Raw genomic sequence first — 15,758 nt, 5'->3', positions numbered from 1 at the left:
TCAGGAGGCTTCCCTGAAGGATCCGGAGGGTGAAAAACGGCCCTACGGACAAACCGGAAGTCACCATTCCCAAATTTCCAGGTTGCCCATAGGGCCGTTTTTTGCCCTCTGAAGGCTTTCGGGAAGCTCCTGAAGCCTCCAGAGAGTCTTCAGGGGAGGGCGGGGAGGCTGTTTCTGCCCTCCCCAGGCTCCAAGAAAGCCTCTGGAGCCTGGGGAGGGTGAAAAAAGTGTACCAAAAGGGGGAGGTCGCACTAGTCATGTGCACATGCCTCTTGGGAATTCTCACTACAAGGGCACATCTTTGTTTTGGAGAAGTGCACACTATATTGCCCTAGCATAAGAGATAATTGCATCAGACAATAAACTAAGGAGTGATTATCATAATTTGTTTGCTACATGGACTAAGCCATGCATAATTTATTTCATTATATGTCATCAATTTGGTGCTGATTCTTAGTGACCACATAAATTTTCTCCAGTATCACTGATTCTTAGAATGTGCACAACACAGAAACTTCAATTGCCTTTGATTGTTAACCAACTCATCATACTTAAAATGCCTTCTGCAGTGCTGGTTGGGCGAATGTTTCCTTTTTGGTCTTCCAAAAGGCTATTTTCTTCTCATAGTAGGCTGCTTCATTGATGAAGACTGGGAAGAAGGTATCATCATCATCATGTAGAATATCCTCTCCATCGAAAGTCTGGAAAACTGGGTCCCCAGGCTTCAGGGGTTGGAAATCGTTATCCTAAGGGAGAGGATTTGATACTATACCAAGAACAAAATAGCCGCAAAGTTTTCACAAAGCAAGCATCCCCCGCCCCCTCAATAGTCTAGTATCCTCTGATGAGCTGGAAACAATCCTTGCAGGAGATGAAACTGTTGTAAGGAGCACTGTCACTGTTGGATGATTAATTGCAGACTGCCTTGGAGTCTGATATGTGATTATCCTACGCTCTCTATACTACTCAAGCAGACAACTCGGTGATCAGGGAAAGAACATTCTGACAAGTGAAATTTTCCTCTGTCTTGCAGTGCTATGGCACACTCACAATATCTCACAGTTTCACATGTGAATTAAACTCCAGTGCCCTAGCACAATGTTTCCACTCCCTCACAATGCAGTTATTGGATGCAGCAATCCTCATTTCTTCTGCCCCTGAAACCTTGAGATCCTGCTGAAGCAACGGAGTGCTGTGCTGGCTCACTGACCAAAGAGAGATGCAAAAAAGAGTATTTCCCCAGTGACCCGTCAAAACCGCGGTCCACTAAAGCGCGGCCGATCAAAGCGCGTATGTGACGTCATCAGCAGCGCGACAAATAAAATTAAAAATAAATTAAATTAAAATTAAAATTAAATTAAAGCAAGCCGATTCACATAAAGGTAAGGGTTAGGGTTAGGGTTAGGGTTAGGGTTAGGTTAAGGGTTAGGGTTAGATTTAGGGTTACGTTAAGCGTTAGGGTTAGGTTTAGGGTTAGGTTAAGGGTTAGCGTTAGGTTTAGCGTTAGGTTAAGGGTTAGGTTTAGCATTAAGTTTAGGGTTAGGTTAAGGGTTAGGCTTAGGGTTAGGTTTAGGGTTAGGTTTGGGGGGGGTTAGGGTAAGGTTTTCGCGTTAATTTTAAATTTACCGCTCACAGCGTGCCGTTTTCGTCACGCTGTGATGACATCACGTACGCGCTTTCGTCGAGCGCACTTTAGTCTACCGCGGATTTGTGGTGGAACCATTTCCCCAGCCCTCCCCTCCCCACTCCTCGGTATTCTAATGTTACAAACATCCCCATTCCACATAAAAAGAAAGCACAGGTATTTGCTGGAGGATCCCTGTTGCTATGGTTCTTAACTTTATACGTTGCTGTGGATGTTTTGATTTTGATTCTGTTCTGTAGTGGATTTTATTGCTAATTGAAAGGGGGGAATTACATTCATTTTATTGCATTAAAAACCTTCTGAAGTTGTAAGGAATAGCTCTATGTATCAGGAAAAGAGAAGAAATCTGTAACTTATTCTACCAGTGGTTGGAAACAAGGGGCGGGGATTAGAAATGTAATCTGTACTGCTAAGCAAATAAAATAACCCAAACAACACAATATTTATTAAGCACTAACAAAATGTAAACAATAGAAAATTACTAAAACTTGAAAAGAAAAGAAAAAGGAAAAAGAATCTAGGAGGAGGGATGGACAAAAAAGAAAATCCCTTCCCAAGTGGACTGGCTACAATATAAAGTGTTGCAAGGGTCAAAAGTCAAATTGCCCTAATTTCAAATAAAATGCAGAGCTGCCCAGGAAAAAAAAATAGACAGTTGTCAAAGCTACCTGATAAGGTGCAAAATGCTCCTGCACAGCTGTCCAAAGTTTTAGGCACTCAATGTTCTATTACGTTGCAAAGTGCAGCCAGAAAGCTGCAAATAGTGTGTGCACGCACACAAGCACTCACTCTTACACATACCCACACAAACATAGGCCCTCTCTTCTTTCCTTCTTCAGCCTTGTACTCACCTGTAGATTTGGATGTATTACAGCAGAAATCTCCCCATTGGGATAACGGGGGAAGTCCTTCCGTTCAACTGGTCTGTAGGCCTCAATTTCAAAGGCTGGGAACAAGGTGCCTAACAAAAAGAAGCAGACCGACAGCCAGATCCACACAAAGTTTATTCTCAGTCTTCACAATCAGGACTCTGTGAGGCAGGAAGATGGACAAATTCATTCCCCAACACCCTTGGCAATTCATGATCCCTATTCAGATGTTTGTCAGTTTCTGCATCGGAAGGTACTGTATGTCTAGGCCAGTGTTTCTCAACCTTGGCAACTTGAAGATGTCCGGACTTCAACTCCCAGAATTCCCCAGCCAGCATTCGCTGGCTGGGGAATTCTGGGAGTTGAAGTCCGGACATCTTCAAGTTGCCAAGGTTGAGAAACACTGGTCTAGGCTTTATTTTAAAATTCATGCCAGGCAAGAGCCTGATCAGCATAAATCTCATGTCAGATCACTAGTCTGCGGCACACGAGGGAAACAGGATTATATTTCCAGACATATTACTGAAAAATGCATGACAATTGGTTGATAGCTCACCATTGGCTTTTTTCCCCAGTCTTATTTTGACAAAGGGAGGGCTTGTTGCCATAGCTTTCATTGCTTTATCAGTAAAACTATGGCATTCTGATCATCTCCAAAATTGAGCTCATTAACGCTAATATTGCTCACTCACGTTTATGGAGCTTCTCAGTCCCAAGAATCAAAATAGGTCACCTTTGTTAAAAAGCTCAATGAAGTCCAAAGCACAGGCCACAATTGTTCTCATCTTAGCAAGCTGGTCAGCTCGTGCCACTCCCTGGGGTTGTGGACCCAACTCTAATGCTGTAGGGGATTATAGGAAGAAAGGGAGGAGGAGTGTTAGAATACATCATGATGGAATTAGGTTGGAATGCCTTTGTTTACCTTACATATATCTTTCCTTCTTCTACATAGATCACATGTGGCAAAGCAAGAACTGCAATATTTCCCACTTTTTGCTTGGAGAATATGATATTGGAAAATACTAAAAACTAGTAATGTAGGGCCCAAAGGTGATTTTTCCAATAGGCAACTGGACTTTTTCAAGAATACAATACAATACAATACAATACAATACAATACAATACAATACAATACAATACAATACAATACCAGAGTTGGAAGGGACCTTGGAGGTCTTCTAGTCCCACCCACTGCCTAGGCAGGAAACCCTATACCGTTTCAGAAAAAGGGCTATCCAACATCTTCTTAAAGACTTCCAGTGTTGGGGCATTCACAACTTCTGGAGGAAAACTGTTCCATTGACTAATTGTTCTAACTGTCAGGAAATTTCTCCTCAGTTCTAAGTTGCTTCTCTCCTTGATTAGTTTCCACCCATTGCTTCTTGTTCTACACTCAGGTGCCCTGGAGAATAGTTTGACTCCCTCTTCTTTGTGGTAACCCCTGAGATATTGGAACACTGCTATCATGTCTTCCCTAGTCCTTCTTTTCATTAAAGTAGACATACCCAGTTCCTGCAACCATTCTTCATATGTTTTAGTCTCCAGTCCTCTAATCATATTTGTTGCTTTTCTCTGCACTCTTTCTAGTCTCCACATCTTTTCTACATCGTGGCGACCACAACTGAATGCAGTATTCCAAGTGTGGCCTTACCAAGGCATTATAAAGTGGTATTAACACTTCATGTGATCTTGATTCTGTCCCTCTGTTTATGTAACCTAGAACTGTGTTGGCTTTTTTGGCAGCTGCTGCAAACTCCTGGCTCATATTTAAATGGTTGTCCACTAGGATTCCAAGATCCCTCTCACAGTTACTACTATTGAGCAAGGTATCACCTATACTGTACCTGTGCATTTCGTTTTTGTTGCCTAAATGTAGAACCTTACTCTTTTCACCATTGAATTTCATTTTATTAGATAGTGCCCAATGTTCAAGTTTGTCAAGATCCTTCTGTATCTTAAGCCTATCTTCTGGAGTGTTGGCTATTCCTGCCAGCTTTTTGTCATCTGCAAATTTGATGAGTTCCCCATTTATTCCCTCATCCAAATCATTGATGAAGATGATGAAGTACGGTTGGTCAGCCAGTTACGAGTCCATCTGGTGGTGATGCTGTCTAACCCACATTCTTCTACTTTATCTAGTAGTAGGTTATGGAAAATCCAGCTGCCTTTTGAAAAAGCACCTTTGGGACAACCGTGGCCTGGATGATTGAGAATCTCCATAGACATTTACTAATGTGGAAATGGCCATTATCTCTCAGCCTGTTTCATAATATAATTATACTGTATGGGTAATGAATGGGAGAACCCCATCTATCTTATTAACAACTGACTTCATATGCATTCAAGAGAAACCCAAATAAGTTGTGCTAGAAGAAAAAAAAGATTTGACTAAAGTAAGAGTTTGGAAAACAGGTGGGAGAGATGTGAATTTTCATTAGTTTTTAGTTGTGTAAAACTAAATAATGTGAGAATACATCATTCCAATCTTATCTTGCTTAATTCAATATAATAAATTTAAATCTCCCACCATAGAAAAACAGCCCTTTTATATTGTCACTGTATTATATCTTGATACAAAGATGTCAAAATAGAAATGGGATTCAGAAGACAATATCAGACAAGACCAATGTAGGTAAGAGTTGGTTTGATGTAGGTGAAAGTTGGCTTGAAACATCTGCTGCATCAAAAGATTAGACATTACATAAAGAGTTAGTAGAATATTTTGTGATGTTGCAACTGAAATTGATGAGCTATATGCATCTTTTGCAGACATTCTGTATATGTCTTTCCAGGACACTTCCAGGAATGGTCACTAGGCTGAGAACTATTCCTTACCTAGACCGTGTTTAGCCACTGACATCATGAAAGTAGCCTCCTCTCCAGGTGGTTGACAGATTAAGATGGGACAATGTCTCACTGTACAGTGCTTCTGCAAAGGTGGGGAAAAAGAAGATGAGGTTTGTTTGTTTGTTTTTAGAAATCTCAGCATTCTTTTCTTGAAAAAAGGAGAAGAATTAGATTTTTAGGAAATTTCAGGAACATGACCTCACCTGGATGTAGTTACACATGTGTATGGACAACAGGCTAAATTCAGACTTCAGTAAGAGGCAGGAACCCATGTTGGCTGTGGTGTTGTGTAAGTCTAACATAAAGTCATAGGCTTCAGATGAGCCTTTGGGTCCAAAGATCTGGTTGATCTCCTGCGCACGTTGAATCTCATGAAGGTCTGAATCTGAAGCCTTGGTACTGAGAAAGAGATGTTCAAAACAATGGTAGTCTGGTAGTTCTGATAGGGAGCAGAGGCTTCTTCTAATCTGGTACTATGCAGATATATTGGGCTCCAACTTCTACTGTTCTAGCCAGCATGGATAAAGCCACTTTGGTTGGAACTGGTTGGAGATGGAGATATGCTAGCAGTTTTGAAGGGCCTGATACTGAGTAAGGTGAGTTTAAAGTCTTATGGGAACAAACCTTAAATGAAATCTTAGACATATAAGCATCTTCAGATTTGACACAAAGAAATGTGAGCTTCAGTATGTTGCCTTCCCCAATAGTTCCTGTGAAGGGTGGTCTTTGTGTTCCCTACAAAACCTCTAGAAATTGGGGCAAAGCATAATACTTACTCTAGAAAAGCTGCAGCGAACGTACGATTAAGATCCCTCCCAGTGTAGCGGACACACTGCTCGACTGCACGTGGGTTTCCCACAAAAGGTGTGACCCGAAAGGTGCTGCGTTGCAACTCAGATGGATCCCGTAGCCAGTGCTTGACTAGATAAACACCTGACATTTCATTCCCATGAGTGCCCCCGCATATTGCTACGCGTTCCAAGGGAGGAAGGTATTGTGGATGTGACATGATGGGGTTTCAGACTCTGTTGTGAGAAAGAAGACCACATGGGATTATTATCAACAACCCCTTTAGCAATACTGGAGAATTCTCATCTGCAATCCACTGAGCCAAGACCCTAATCTTACCTTTAAATCTTCCCCAGTACCCAGTTCTGCAATGTTTTAATACAAGAGTGGAGACTCCATGGATCACTAGATCTTCAGCATTCAGTACAGGTAGTCCTTGACTTACAACCACAATTGAGCATAAAATTTATGTTGTTAAGTGAGACAGTTGCTAAGTGAGTTTTGTCCCATTCTTGCCATAGTTGTTAAGTGAATCACTGCAATTGTTGAGTTAACAACACAGTTGTTGTTTTTTAAAGAAACTTTTTTATTTTTAGACCCACTGAGCCAAACAAAGAATTGTTTGTTTTTAGACAAACAAACACAAACAAGCATAAAACATAAAACCACCTTCTAGTCACAGAGTTGCAATAGGTCATCACATGAGCCTGGGACACCGCAACTGTCATAATTTAGTCAGTTGCCAAGCATCCGAATTTTGATCATAAGACCATGAGGATGAAGCAATTGCCTTAAGTGTAAAAAAAGTTCACAAGTCACATTTTTCAGTGTCATTGTAACTTCGAACATCACTAAATGAACTGTTATAAGTTGGGGACTACCTGTACAATTTATTTGTTTGTTTGTTTGTTTGTTTATTTATATTAAATTTATATGCTGCCAATCTCACCAATAAGGCAACTCTTAAGAGATACGTCTCTTATATTATATTGTTGTGTTAACAAATAATTTGCACAATGATATTATGAGGCACATGTCTCACGCACATATACGTGGACATTCCTGCTCCAAATACAGTTCATCTACCACTGTCACCCACTGACGTGATGGGAGTGGGACATGAATTCCATATGAGGATTCTGAACATTTGTGAAAGCCCCTTTCAACCTCTGTGTGCTTACAGATTGAAAGAGATTGCAACCAGTTGTAAATATGAGCTGGTTGCCACAAGCATCTAAAATGCAATCATGTGACCACGGGAGTGGTGCAGCAGTTGAAACTCTGAAGACTGGTTGTAAATAACTTTTAATGAGTCTGTCATAACTTCAAATGGTCCTTAAGCAACAGTGGTAAGTTAAGGACTACCTGCATAAACTCCACAGAGATGAGGAATGTCACTGGTGAAATTGAGAGTCTAGGAAGTAAAATGTCAGCAGTTGATAAGTGCCAGTAGCCCAAGCACCTCTAGAAAAATCACATCTATCCATGATGTGGACAGTATCATTTCAATTCTTCTGCAAAATCTGTGGTGAGCTAATTCTCCTCTACTTTCGTTTCCCACACTGTATCATGGGGTACATTCCTCCATCTTTGACTTGTCTGCTGCATGAGTTGTAATCAGAAATGCTACTTAAAGAGAATGTGGTAGAATACCCCCTCGAGATTACCTGATTCCTTATTCTGATTAGATTAAAAACAATTCCAATCATACTGGGTTATTAGTACACATGCTGAAATTACCAGTTACCCATTTTCTTGAAAGAAAGTAGGAGAGAGCAGAAGATGGTGCTTTTGGTATGAGCAAATTCTTGATGAAATAGCCCGTACACTGCTTAATGTGAGATATATTGGGACAAAGTACAATCCTAAAACAGGATATCCCTTGTAATTTAATCCTCAAAAATTTGGCATTTCAAATATGCACTGAGGTGACACTAACAAAAGAAACTTGACAGTCATTAATAAGTGGAGGGTAATAACCAATCAGAAAAAGAGTTCAACTACATTTTCAAAATATCACAGAAGACAAAAGGAACCCAGGAATAGTATTTAGCACTATGCAATATTTGGTAGTGAGAACAGGGGGTTGTCTGTGGGAATCTGATAGTTAGCAAACAGAATAACCAGCATTGACCCTCTCCAATAAAAGTAGCTAGTAACCCATGCTACTAGTCTCCCTCTAAAGAGCCTTCCTGATCCTTTTTCTGCTTAAAACTGTATTGGTACTTATGAATGTTACAATGTGAAAACTTACCCAACTTGAAATTCTTGTCTACTTGCCTAACCCTGGCAAAAAGAATAGGAGACCTGTTAGTCTCTTATCATGTCTAGGAATTCTATTAAAGCAGCTTTGTGGTATGCATATATGCATGTATGCATGTATACATGTATGTATGTATGTACGGTATGTGTCTCCAAGTCAATCTTGACTTCTGGGGATTGCTGAGCTAGTCTTTGCAGTTTTCTTTGTGTGTATATGTGTATATATTCAGAGGGAGGGGGAAGGAGAAATTTTATTGAGCATTGCAAGAACTAATACAAACTAAACAAAAAATACAAAACAAACTAGAGCAGAAAAGAAAAAAGGAAAAAAAAGACTTCTTTCTTTATAACAGGTATAAATAATGTTAGTAACATCGCTTTCTCTCAAAATTCTACAACAAATGATCCCTCTTTCCCAGGCCTAAAATCTATAAACAAATATTTAAAGCCTTGTTGTTCTGTCCTGGTCATCAAAAGTCAATTAAGAATTACCAGATATAACAATATATCTATTTTAACCTTGATTAAATAAACCAACTTTGGTAGGAAAGAGGGAAGGAGAGGGAAGTGGAGAAGAAGAGAGAGAAGAGGGGAGAGGAGAAGAGGAAAAGGGAGGAGAAGAAAGTAGAAAGGGGAAAGGAGAGAGCTTAATACATAGAATGTTATGGTACAATTATGAAAATAATGCTTACAACTATGATGTACAATATTATGTATTTAAAAGAGAGTATAAATGTATGATTAAGAGAATATTGGTTATAATCAGGGTGTATTAAACTATATACTCAAAAAGGACTGGATATAGCCAGTACACTGCGATTGCAACACTGGAAATGTGATGTATTATAAAGAAAAATGTACAATAAAAATTATATTAAAAAAAACCAAATAAACCAACTTTATATTTCCTCCTTTTACTTTTAACAATCCTGTTCTTTTTATATTTCTCTTATTTTTAACCTAAAAATGTGTTGAACTTTAATCCCCTCTAAGTCTTGTAATATGATTTCTTTTCATCTTTTTCTTCACCCTTTCTTACAAAACTTTTCATAACTTTAACAGATCGCTTTTGAAGATCCAGTAAAACAAAGTTATCCAGGTCACTCTTTTAGTTTAGTAAAACGACAGCTGGTTTGTATATTCAGTGTAGCATCTTCTTCTTACTCTTGCTACTATTCCTGCTTATTTTTAGACCTACTTTAATCCTTGCATTTTTCCTGGAAACATTCAGAAATGGTTTCCAGGACTAAGAGAGAGAGGGTCTCTCCCAAACTGATTTTAACTACTATTCCATACTGGATCTCTGTTGACTTTTACACCCTATTTATAATTATACTTTACTACTCAGTTGAAGTGTAATCACTATCATTGAGATGAATATCCTTAATATACTTCCAAGCTTGCTGGGCTAACTCTAAGAACAAAAATATCCATGAAAGTACAGGGTATGCAAGCACAATTAAAAATAACAACAGCAAACAAACAGAATAGTAAGCATTTCCAAATTCAAAGGCAACTACTGTATAAGCTTTAGAACAAAAAGGACCCATTGGCTGAATGACACGCTCAACAAGAAAATTCACTACTTTATATTTGACGTAGATTACAGCTTTCAGGTTAAAGAATTCCCAGTGGCAATTGTTTAAATTTAGGATATTTGAAACCTGTTAAGAGCTGTGTAATGAGAGGCATAGTGTTCCTGCTTCTTTTTAAGAGCAGCTGCTTCTTTTTAATTTTGAGTCGTCTAAACTCTAATGACTTTATGGACAACATCACACAATTTTCTTGGCAAATACTACGTGAGGAATTTGTAATAGTCTTCATCCAGGATGTTTGTCCAATTTTTTGGTCAGGTGTACACTTCTGATATTTCCTTCCTTCCAAATACCAACCATATGAACCCTGCTTAGGTAAAGGTAAAGGTAAAGGTTCCCCTGCACATGTATGCTAGTCGTTTCTGGCTCTAGGAGTGGTGCTCATCTTCGTTTCTAAGCCAATGAGCCAGCGCTGTCCGAAGACTTCTCCATGGTCATGTGGCCAGCATGACTAAACACCAAAGACGCATGGAACGCTGTTACCTTCCCGCCAAAGTGGTCCCTATTTGTCTATTTGCATTTTTACATGCTTTTGAACTGTTAGGTTGGCAGAAGCTGGGACAAGTAATAGGAACTCACTCTGTTACGTGGCATTAGGAATTCGATCCGCTAAATCTCCAACCTTCTGATCGACAAGTTCAGCATCTTAGCCACTGAGCCACTGCTTAGCCTTTTCTAAATTTGCCTAGGTCAGTCAGTATTGCCACTCAGTAGAGCAGATGGGAAGTTAAAATATTTCAAATAAACAGTGTTTATTCCATAGAGTACCTTTGAACTCCATATAGTTCTCAGAAGCATTCTTAGAAAATCAAAACAATGGTGGGCTTCATTGTTTCAAAGTTGGTCCCACTGTGCAGAAAAGAGACTGTTGTATGAAGAACATCCTGGAATGACAGAATGGGCTGGGAGAAATAACTTCAGCAATTTGCCTTCTGGAAACTGGGGTTATTGTGCTCAAGCAGGGAAATGCAGCCATCATTTTGTAAGAGTGCTGCTAACATGCTTTTTAAATTTCATGTATGCCCATGGACTCAAAAGAAGTTGGGGCCTCTGCAATAATACTGCTGTCCCCATGATACAAAGGGATAGAAGGAGCAACTCTGCCCTCCACTCCTAGAGCAGTTTGCTGCCTGGAAAATTGGCTCACATAACTTCAAGCTGCTATGATTGGGAAACACTAGCCTAAGTGGTGTGACATGAAACTAGAGGAAACTTCCTTCTTTTCCCTGATGCTTTTGGAACTGTGGGGCATAAAGCCCATTTATACCCTTTTGGGAATAGGAAATGTATTTACTGTTCTTGTCTGCTTCCAAAATGCTTCAGCTGAGGCCTGTTTTCAAATCAGTGACTTCCCCAAACTCTTCTCCTTTCTGGGAGAGATTTTCCCCCCCTCCCTCTTTCTAATAGCACCAGCTCTTCACCCTCGTCCCTGATTTGTCTCTCCCTCTCCTCTTCTTGGCTGCCCATTTATCTCCCTCTGTCACCACCCATGGCAGCTCTAATATAACTGCTAGGCAGGTATTGAGCAGCGAGATGAGCAGGTGTGAGAAAGGACGAGGCGCAACTGTCACTAGCTTGGCAGGAGAAGATGGATGGTGAGAAAAGGAGGACCACGTCCAGGAGCCTGAAGGCTAAACAGGAGGCGGGGAAGAAAGACCAGACAGCTGCCCCTGCACTAGCTCACTTTTCCTCTTCAGTGGGCTTCAGTGGGCTTGATCTGAAAAGGCTATTGTGTATATGTTATTAATGTTATGTTATTAATCCATCCTGATTTTAAATATGCCTGGGGCCTACCCCAAATCTACCCCAAGGTACCTGGGCTAGGAAGGCCTCAGTGCGTGAGGTCCTGTTACTACAGTCCATATTGTCCATTCACTTGCCATCTCCCTTGCAATCCACTCCATGTCCTTGCCCAGGCAGCAATAGGGAGAGAGGAACAAGGTCCCCTGTTGGCACCTGGATGTGTCAATCATCTTCAGAGTTTGGCTGGTGATTGTTTCTCTCAAAATTGCATCTGGCTTTAGAGTACCTTTGCATCCTTCTCCAGATGTGGAATATGAAAGCCAAGTACAGTTCATAAATCTAAGTAAAATATGTCCAGGCTAGGAAAGTCCTACTCCAGGGAACTGAGTTTTGAATTAAAATTTATGTATTTGAGGAGATGATGGAAGGTAAGAATAAAAATGTTTATGGACCCAGTAAAAGCATGATTCCAGAGAAATAGCAGTGTTTGCATTATCCTTGAACTATTTAGCATTGTATACGAGATATCTGCCAATGTCATGGCTGGATTTTAAAATTGTACTAAGCCGTGATGTGAATGGTTTTGGCTTAGCACTATTGTAGTTTGCTCATCATACTAGGATTAAATAAACCCATTTAACAAAATAAAGAAACTCAATCATTGCAAAGCCACCTTCCTAGGTCAATTGTACATTAAAAGTTGTAGCCAAAAGAACCAGCTTTATACCACTTAAGATTGAGGCCTTATCCTCTCCTGAATTAAGTTTTTAATAATTTTTTTAAATAAAAGATTTTTAAAAACTACAGAAACATAGAGGAAGAAACAGAAAAAAAAATAGGTTACAAAAAGCGAATAACTAAAAGGAAGAAAAAAGAAAGATCTAAAGTGACTTCCAATCTTCTTTGCAGCAGTTATAAATGTAGCAAATACCATCTCTACCAGTGATGGGATCAAGCAGTTCGTACCACTTTGGGAAGAACCAGTTGTTAACTTTCTGAGCAGTTGGGTGAACTGGTTGTTGGAAGAAATCATTAGGGTAGAGAACTGGTTGATAAATTATTTCAATCCCACCACTGATCTCTACTCTCCCATACTGTATATCACAATAACCCAGCCTATGGGAAACCATAGCCGGTCACAAGCCCGGATAAATGGGGAGTGTTGGTTCCCGTGGCAACGGAACCGTGAAACAAGCTGAGAATCCAGTGGCAGGACAACACACGGATAATGTAACGTGATGTCCTGCCCCTGGCCTTCACAATGCAACGGTCACTGCCTTGTGGACGTTGACATTTATGAAGATTAAGTCCAAGTCCAAGTATATCACAATTCCTTTCTTCCCATAAAAATACTTTTTAATCAATAAATCCTGAAATCAGCATTCAAATTTACTCATTTTCAGAAAAAAAAAGTCTATAAAAGGTTTCCAGTCTTTTTTATTAAAGTAGTTGTAGTTCTCTCTTAAATTCTCCTTTGAATTAATGAAGCTTTTAGGTCTGTGAATATCAATCAGACAGCATTCATAGCAGATATAATAATGTCTATGTGGCAGGTTTATGTATATCTTGCCCTGGCTTATCTCTCTCTATGATTCTAGCCATCTAAAAATCAAGGAAAAGCCATTTAATTACAAAGAATTGATGATGTTTTCTGATGGATCTTTGTGAGTATTAGTTGCCCAGCATTCTCCAGCCAGAGAATTCTGGGAGTTGAAGTCCACAAGTCTTAAAGTTGCCAAGTTTGGGAACCACTGCCCTAGGCAGCCAAAATTACTGTTACTCTGAATTCCCTAATCCACAGATTCTCCAGATAACATTCCTGGGGAAAAAAAAGAGTAGCTACCTGGCAGCTGGGACAATAGCATGCAATGAAAGTTTGGTTGGGGAGAAGACAGTTCCTATGCCTGTAATCATTTCCTATGTAGAAAAGAAAATGTGCAAAGGTGTTCCATCCCATTATTAAACTGCCAGGAATGAGAAAAAACTGCATTTGCGAAACCTTCCTCTTTGATACAACATGGAAAGGCACTTGGGAGCTGGCCAGGAGCCCCCTGCTCACTTGACACTAGAAACAGACTTCGGCTCTTCCATCATGGCTTCTCTTTCTCTTTCTATGAGAAATGCTAACAACAATTAGAGCTGTCATGGCCACCATACCTCAGAGGAAGCTTTTTGCCCTCTGGCTTTAGCAATATTATTTCAGCCCAGGAGGTGGTCCCAGGACTGCTGCCCCTGGTCACCTGCTCATTGGGCTCATTAATCGATGGGTGTTGGCTGCATGGACGTGAACACCAGATGATTCTAGCATGTGCTGCTTTCACCCAACCAAGCCTTTATCTGATTCACTCTCCTCCCTGCTTTGCTGCTCATTGGAGGGAACGGAAACCTCTCTTGCTACGCGTCCACCACTAGCCCCCAGCCCTGCAGTGATGGAAAATAAAATCGCTCACACCATTCTGGAGATCCAACTCGGAGCATTGCAGAGCAGGAAATGGCAAGACTGAGAAGGGAATGAACTGAATGAGCCAGAGTCTTCCCACCGCCTTCCAGCTCCGTACAATGTCAGGTAATTGGACCCAGCAATGTACTTCATCCATATTTTGGATCTTAGCGCTTTTTTCTTTGGGCATCTTGAATTCTTCTAGGGCACTAGGTTCCTCTAGTGCTAGGACAGGTAGAGATGTAGTTATTGGACTAATGCTGCTTCCCCAAACCAGTGCTATTGAGAAGAGTTGGACTACAACACCCATCATCCCAAATTTAAAGGTTGGGAAAGGCTGCCTTAAAGATAGCTTACTCTTGTGTTGCATTGCTGTGCAGAGAAGCAGCATGTTTGATGCTTGAGTTGGGCCTTTCGTGTGATGATTCCACATGTGCCTGTTCAACAAAATCCTGGAGATAGTAAGGTAGCATTTTTTTAATCTAGGTCAGTTGGGGATCCTAAAGAGTAGCAGCCTGGGTTATCTCAAGGAAATGTCCTGAGGGTGCAAGAACCTGACTCAGTCCCCGGGAGCATCAGGTGGTGGTGCTACACCTCGAAAGCAATCAGGACATTAAGCTAAAGGGGTTGTGGTAGCAATGGGCGAAGCTCCTTGTGTACATCAGTATATGAGGGGCACACATGCTTAAGCCACAAGAATGAATTAATCTAATTACATGCTTGTGTGACTTTAAATACCATCCAAGGAATGAAATGTGGCAAATGCCTAACAAGGAAGTGGTGGGGTTGCCCTGACCACTTCAGTTGGAATCTGGAAGTAATGAGAAGGATAGCATCCTTAGAGGGGAAGGTAGGTACACATTGACTTCTAGCCAACAAGGCAGGTGAGATGGTTGGGTCTCTTGGCTAGGAAGCTTACTGTGCAGCTTCCAAACAGCCATACCCCTATTGGCAATTCTACCCAGTGATTCTTCCTGTGGAGAATTTGTAGCACTGCAGGCATTGGGTGTAGCTGCTGGATGTTGCCTGGAGCATTTTTTTCCTCCTGGTTTTTTATTATTTACAGCTTAAGAGCAGTGATGGATGGATTCAATTTTAACAGCCATTTCAATTGGAGAGATGCTAAATGAAGTTGATAATTAAACTCCCTATATAATTGAGGAGCTTCGGTTTGTTCTGTTTTTCTTTAAAAGAAAACCGAACTGTGTTGCAAACCACTCCCATCCCTAGTTTTGCTATTGGATTTTGGCAATGAAATCCAGGAGGTTGCCAAACTGAGTTTGGGGGCCATACGTAGCCAATTAATCATGAGTTGATCATCCTTATTTTAAGGAAATTTTCTGTGATGGATGGCCCTGATGTCCTTAGATACAGGTAAAATGAAAGAAGGTTCTTCTTTGAATATAGAAGAATAGCGAATAGACTTGAGCTGGTTAAATAATATAGTCACATTTTTTCAGGGTTTTGCACAAGTGTGTAGATTGATAGCTGGAGAGATTAAGTGCATATCTCCAGAAACCTTTGGATGGCTGTACAGGAGCAACACAACTGAACTTAGGTTACATTAG

The 15,758-nt window shown here is 40.4% G+C and overlaps 2 protein-coding genes across 2 annotated transcripts in view; one reads left to right on the top strand and one right to left on the bottom strand.

Annotated features, from left to right (window-relative positions):
* Window positions 1–123: 123 nt before the first annotated feature.
* The window catches only part of ACY3 (aminoacylase 3), a 17,390-nt gene continuing 1,755 nt past the window's right edge, over window positions 124–15,758 (bottom strand). The window contains exons 2-7 of the mRNA XM_087713731.1: window positions 6,138–6,386; window positions 5,565–5,760; window positions 5,350–5,443; window positions 3,248–3,355; window positions 2,497–2,606; window positions 124–746 (exon numbers count right to left, since the gene is read on the bottom strand). Coding sequence (XP_087569857.1) covers window positions 552–746; window positions 2,497–2,606; window positions 3,248–3,355; window positions 5,350–5,443; window positions 5,565–5,760; window positions 6,138–6,370 — 936 coding nt within the window. The 5' untranslated portion in view covers window positions 6,371–6,386 and the 3' untranslated portion in view covers window positions 124–551. The remainder of the gene's footprint in view (window positions 747–2,496; window positions 2,607–3,247; window positions 3,356–5,349; window positions 5,444–5,564; window positions 5,761–6,137; window positions 6,387–15,758) is intronic.
* TBX10 (T-box transcription factor 10) overlaps window positions 14,310–15,758 on the top strand; it is a 21,917-nt gene continuing 20,468 nt past the window's right edge. The window contains exon 1 of the mRNA XM_087703552.1: window positions 14,310–14,316. Coding sequence (XP_087559678.1) covers window positions 14,310–14,316 — 7 coding nt within the window. The remainder of the gene's footprint in view (window positions 14,317–15,758) is intronic.

This window comes from Thamnophis sirtalis, unplaced genomic scaffold (genome assembly GCF_051295495.1).
Source record: "Thamnophis sirtalis isolate CommonGarterSnake01/CBP01778 unplaced genomic scaffold, rThaSir2_p1.2 scaffold_1, whole genome shotgun sequence".
NCBI lineage: Eukaryota > Metazoa > Chordata > Lepidosauria > Squamata > Natricidae > Thamnophis > Thamnophis sirtalis.
This window is presented reverse-complemented; position numbering and strand designations above follow the sequence as displayed.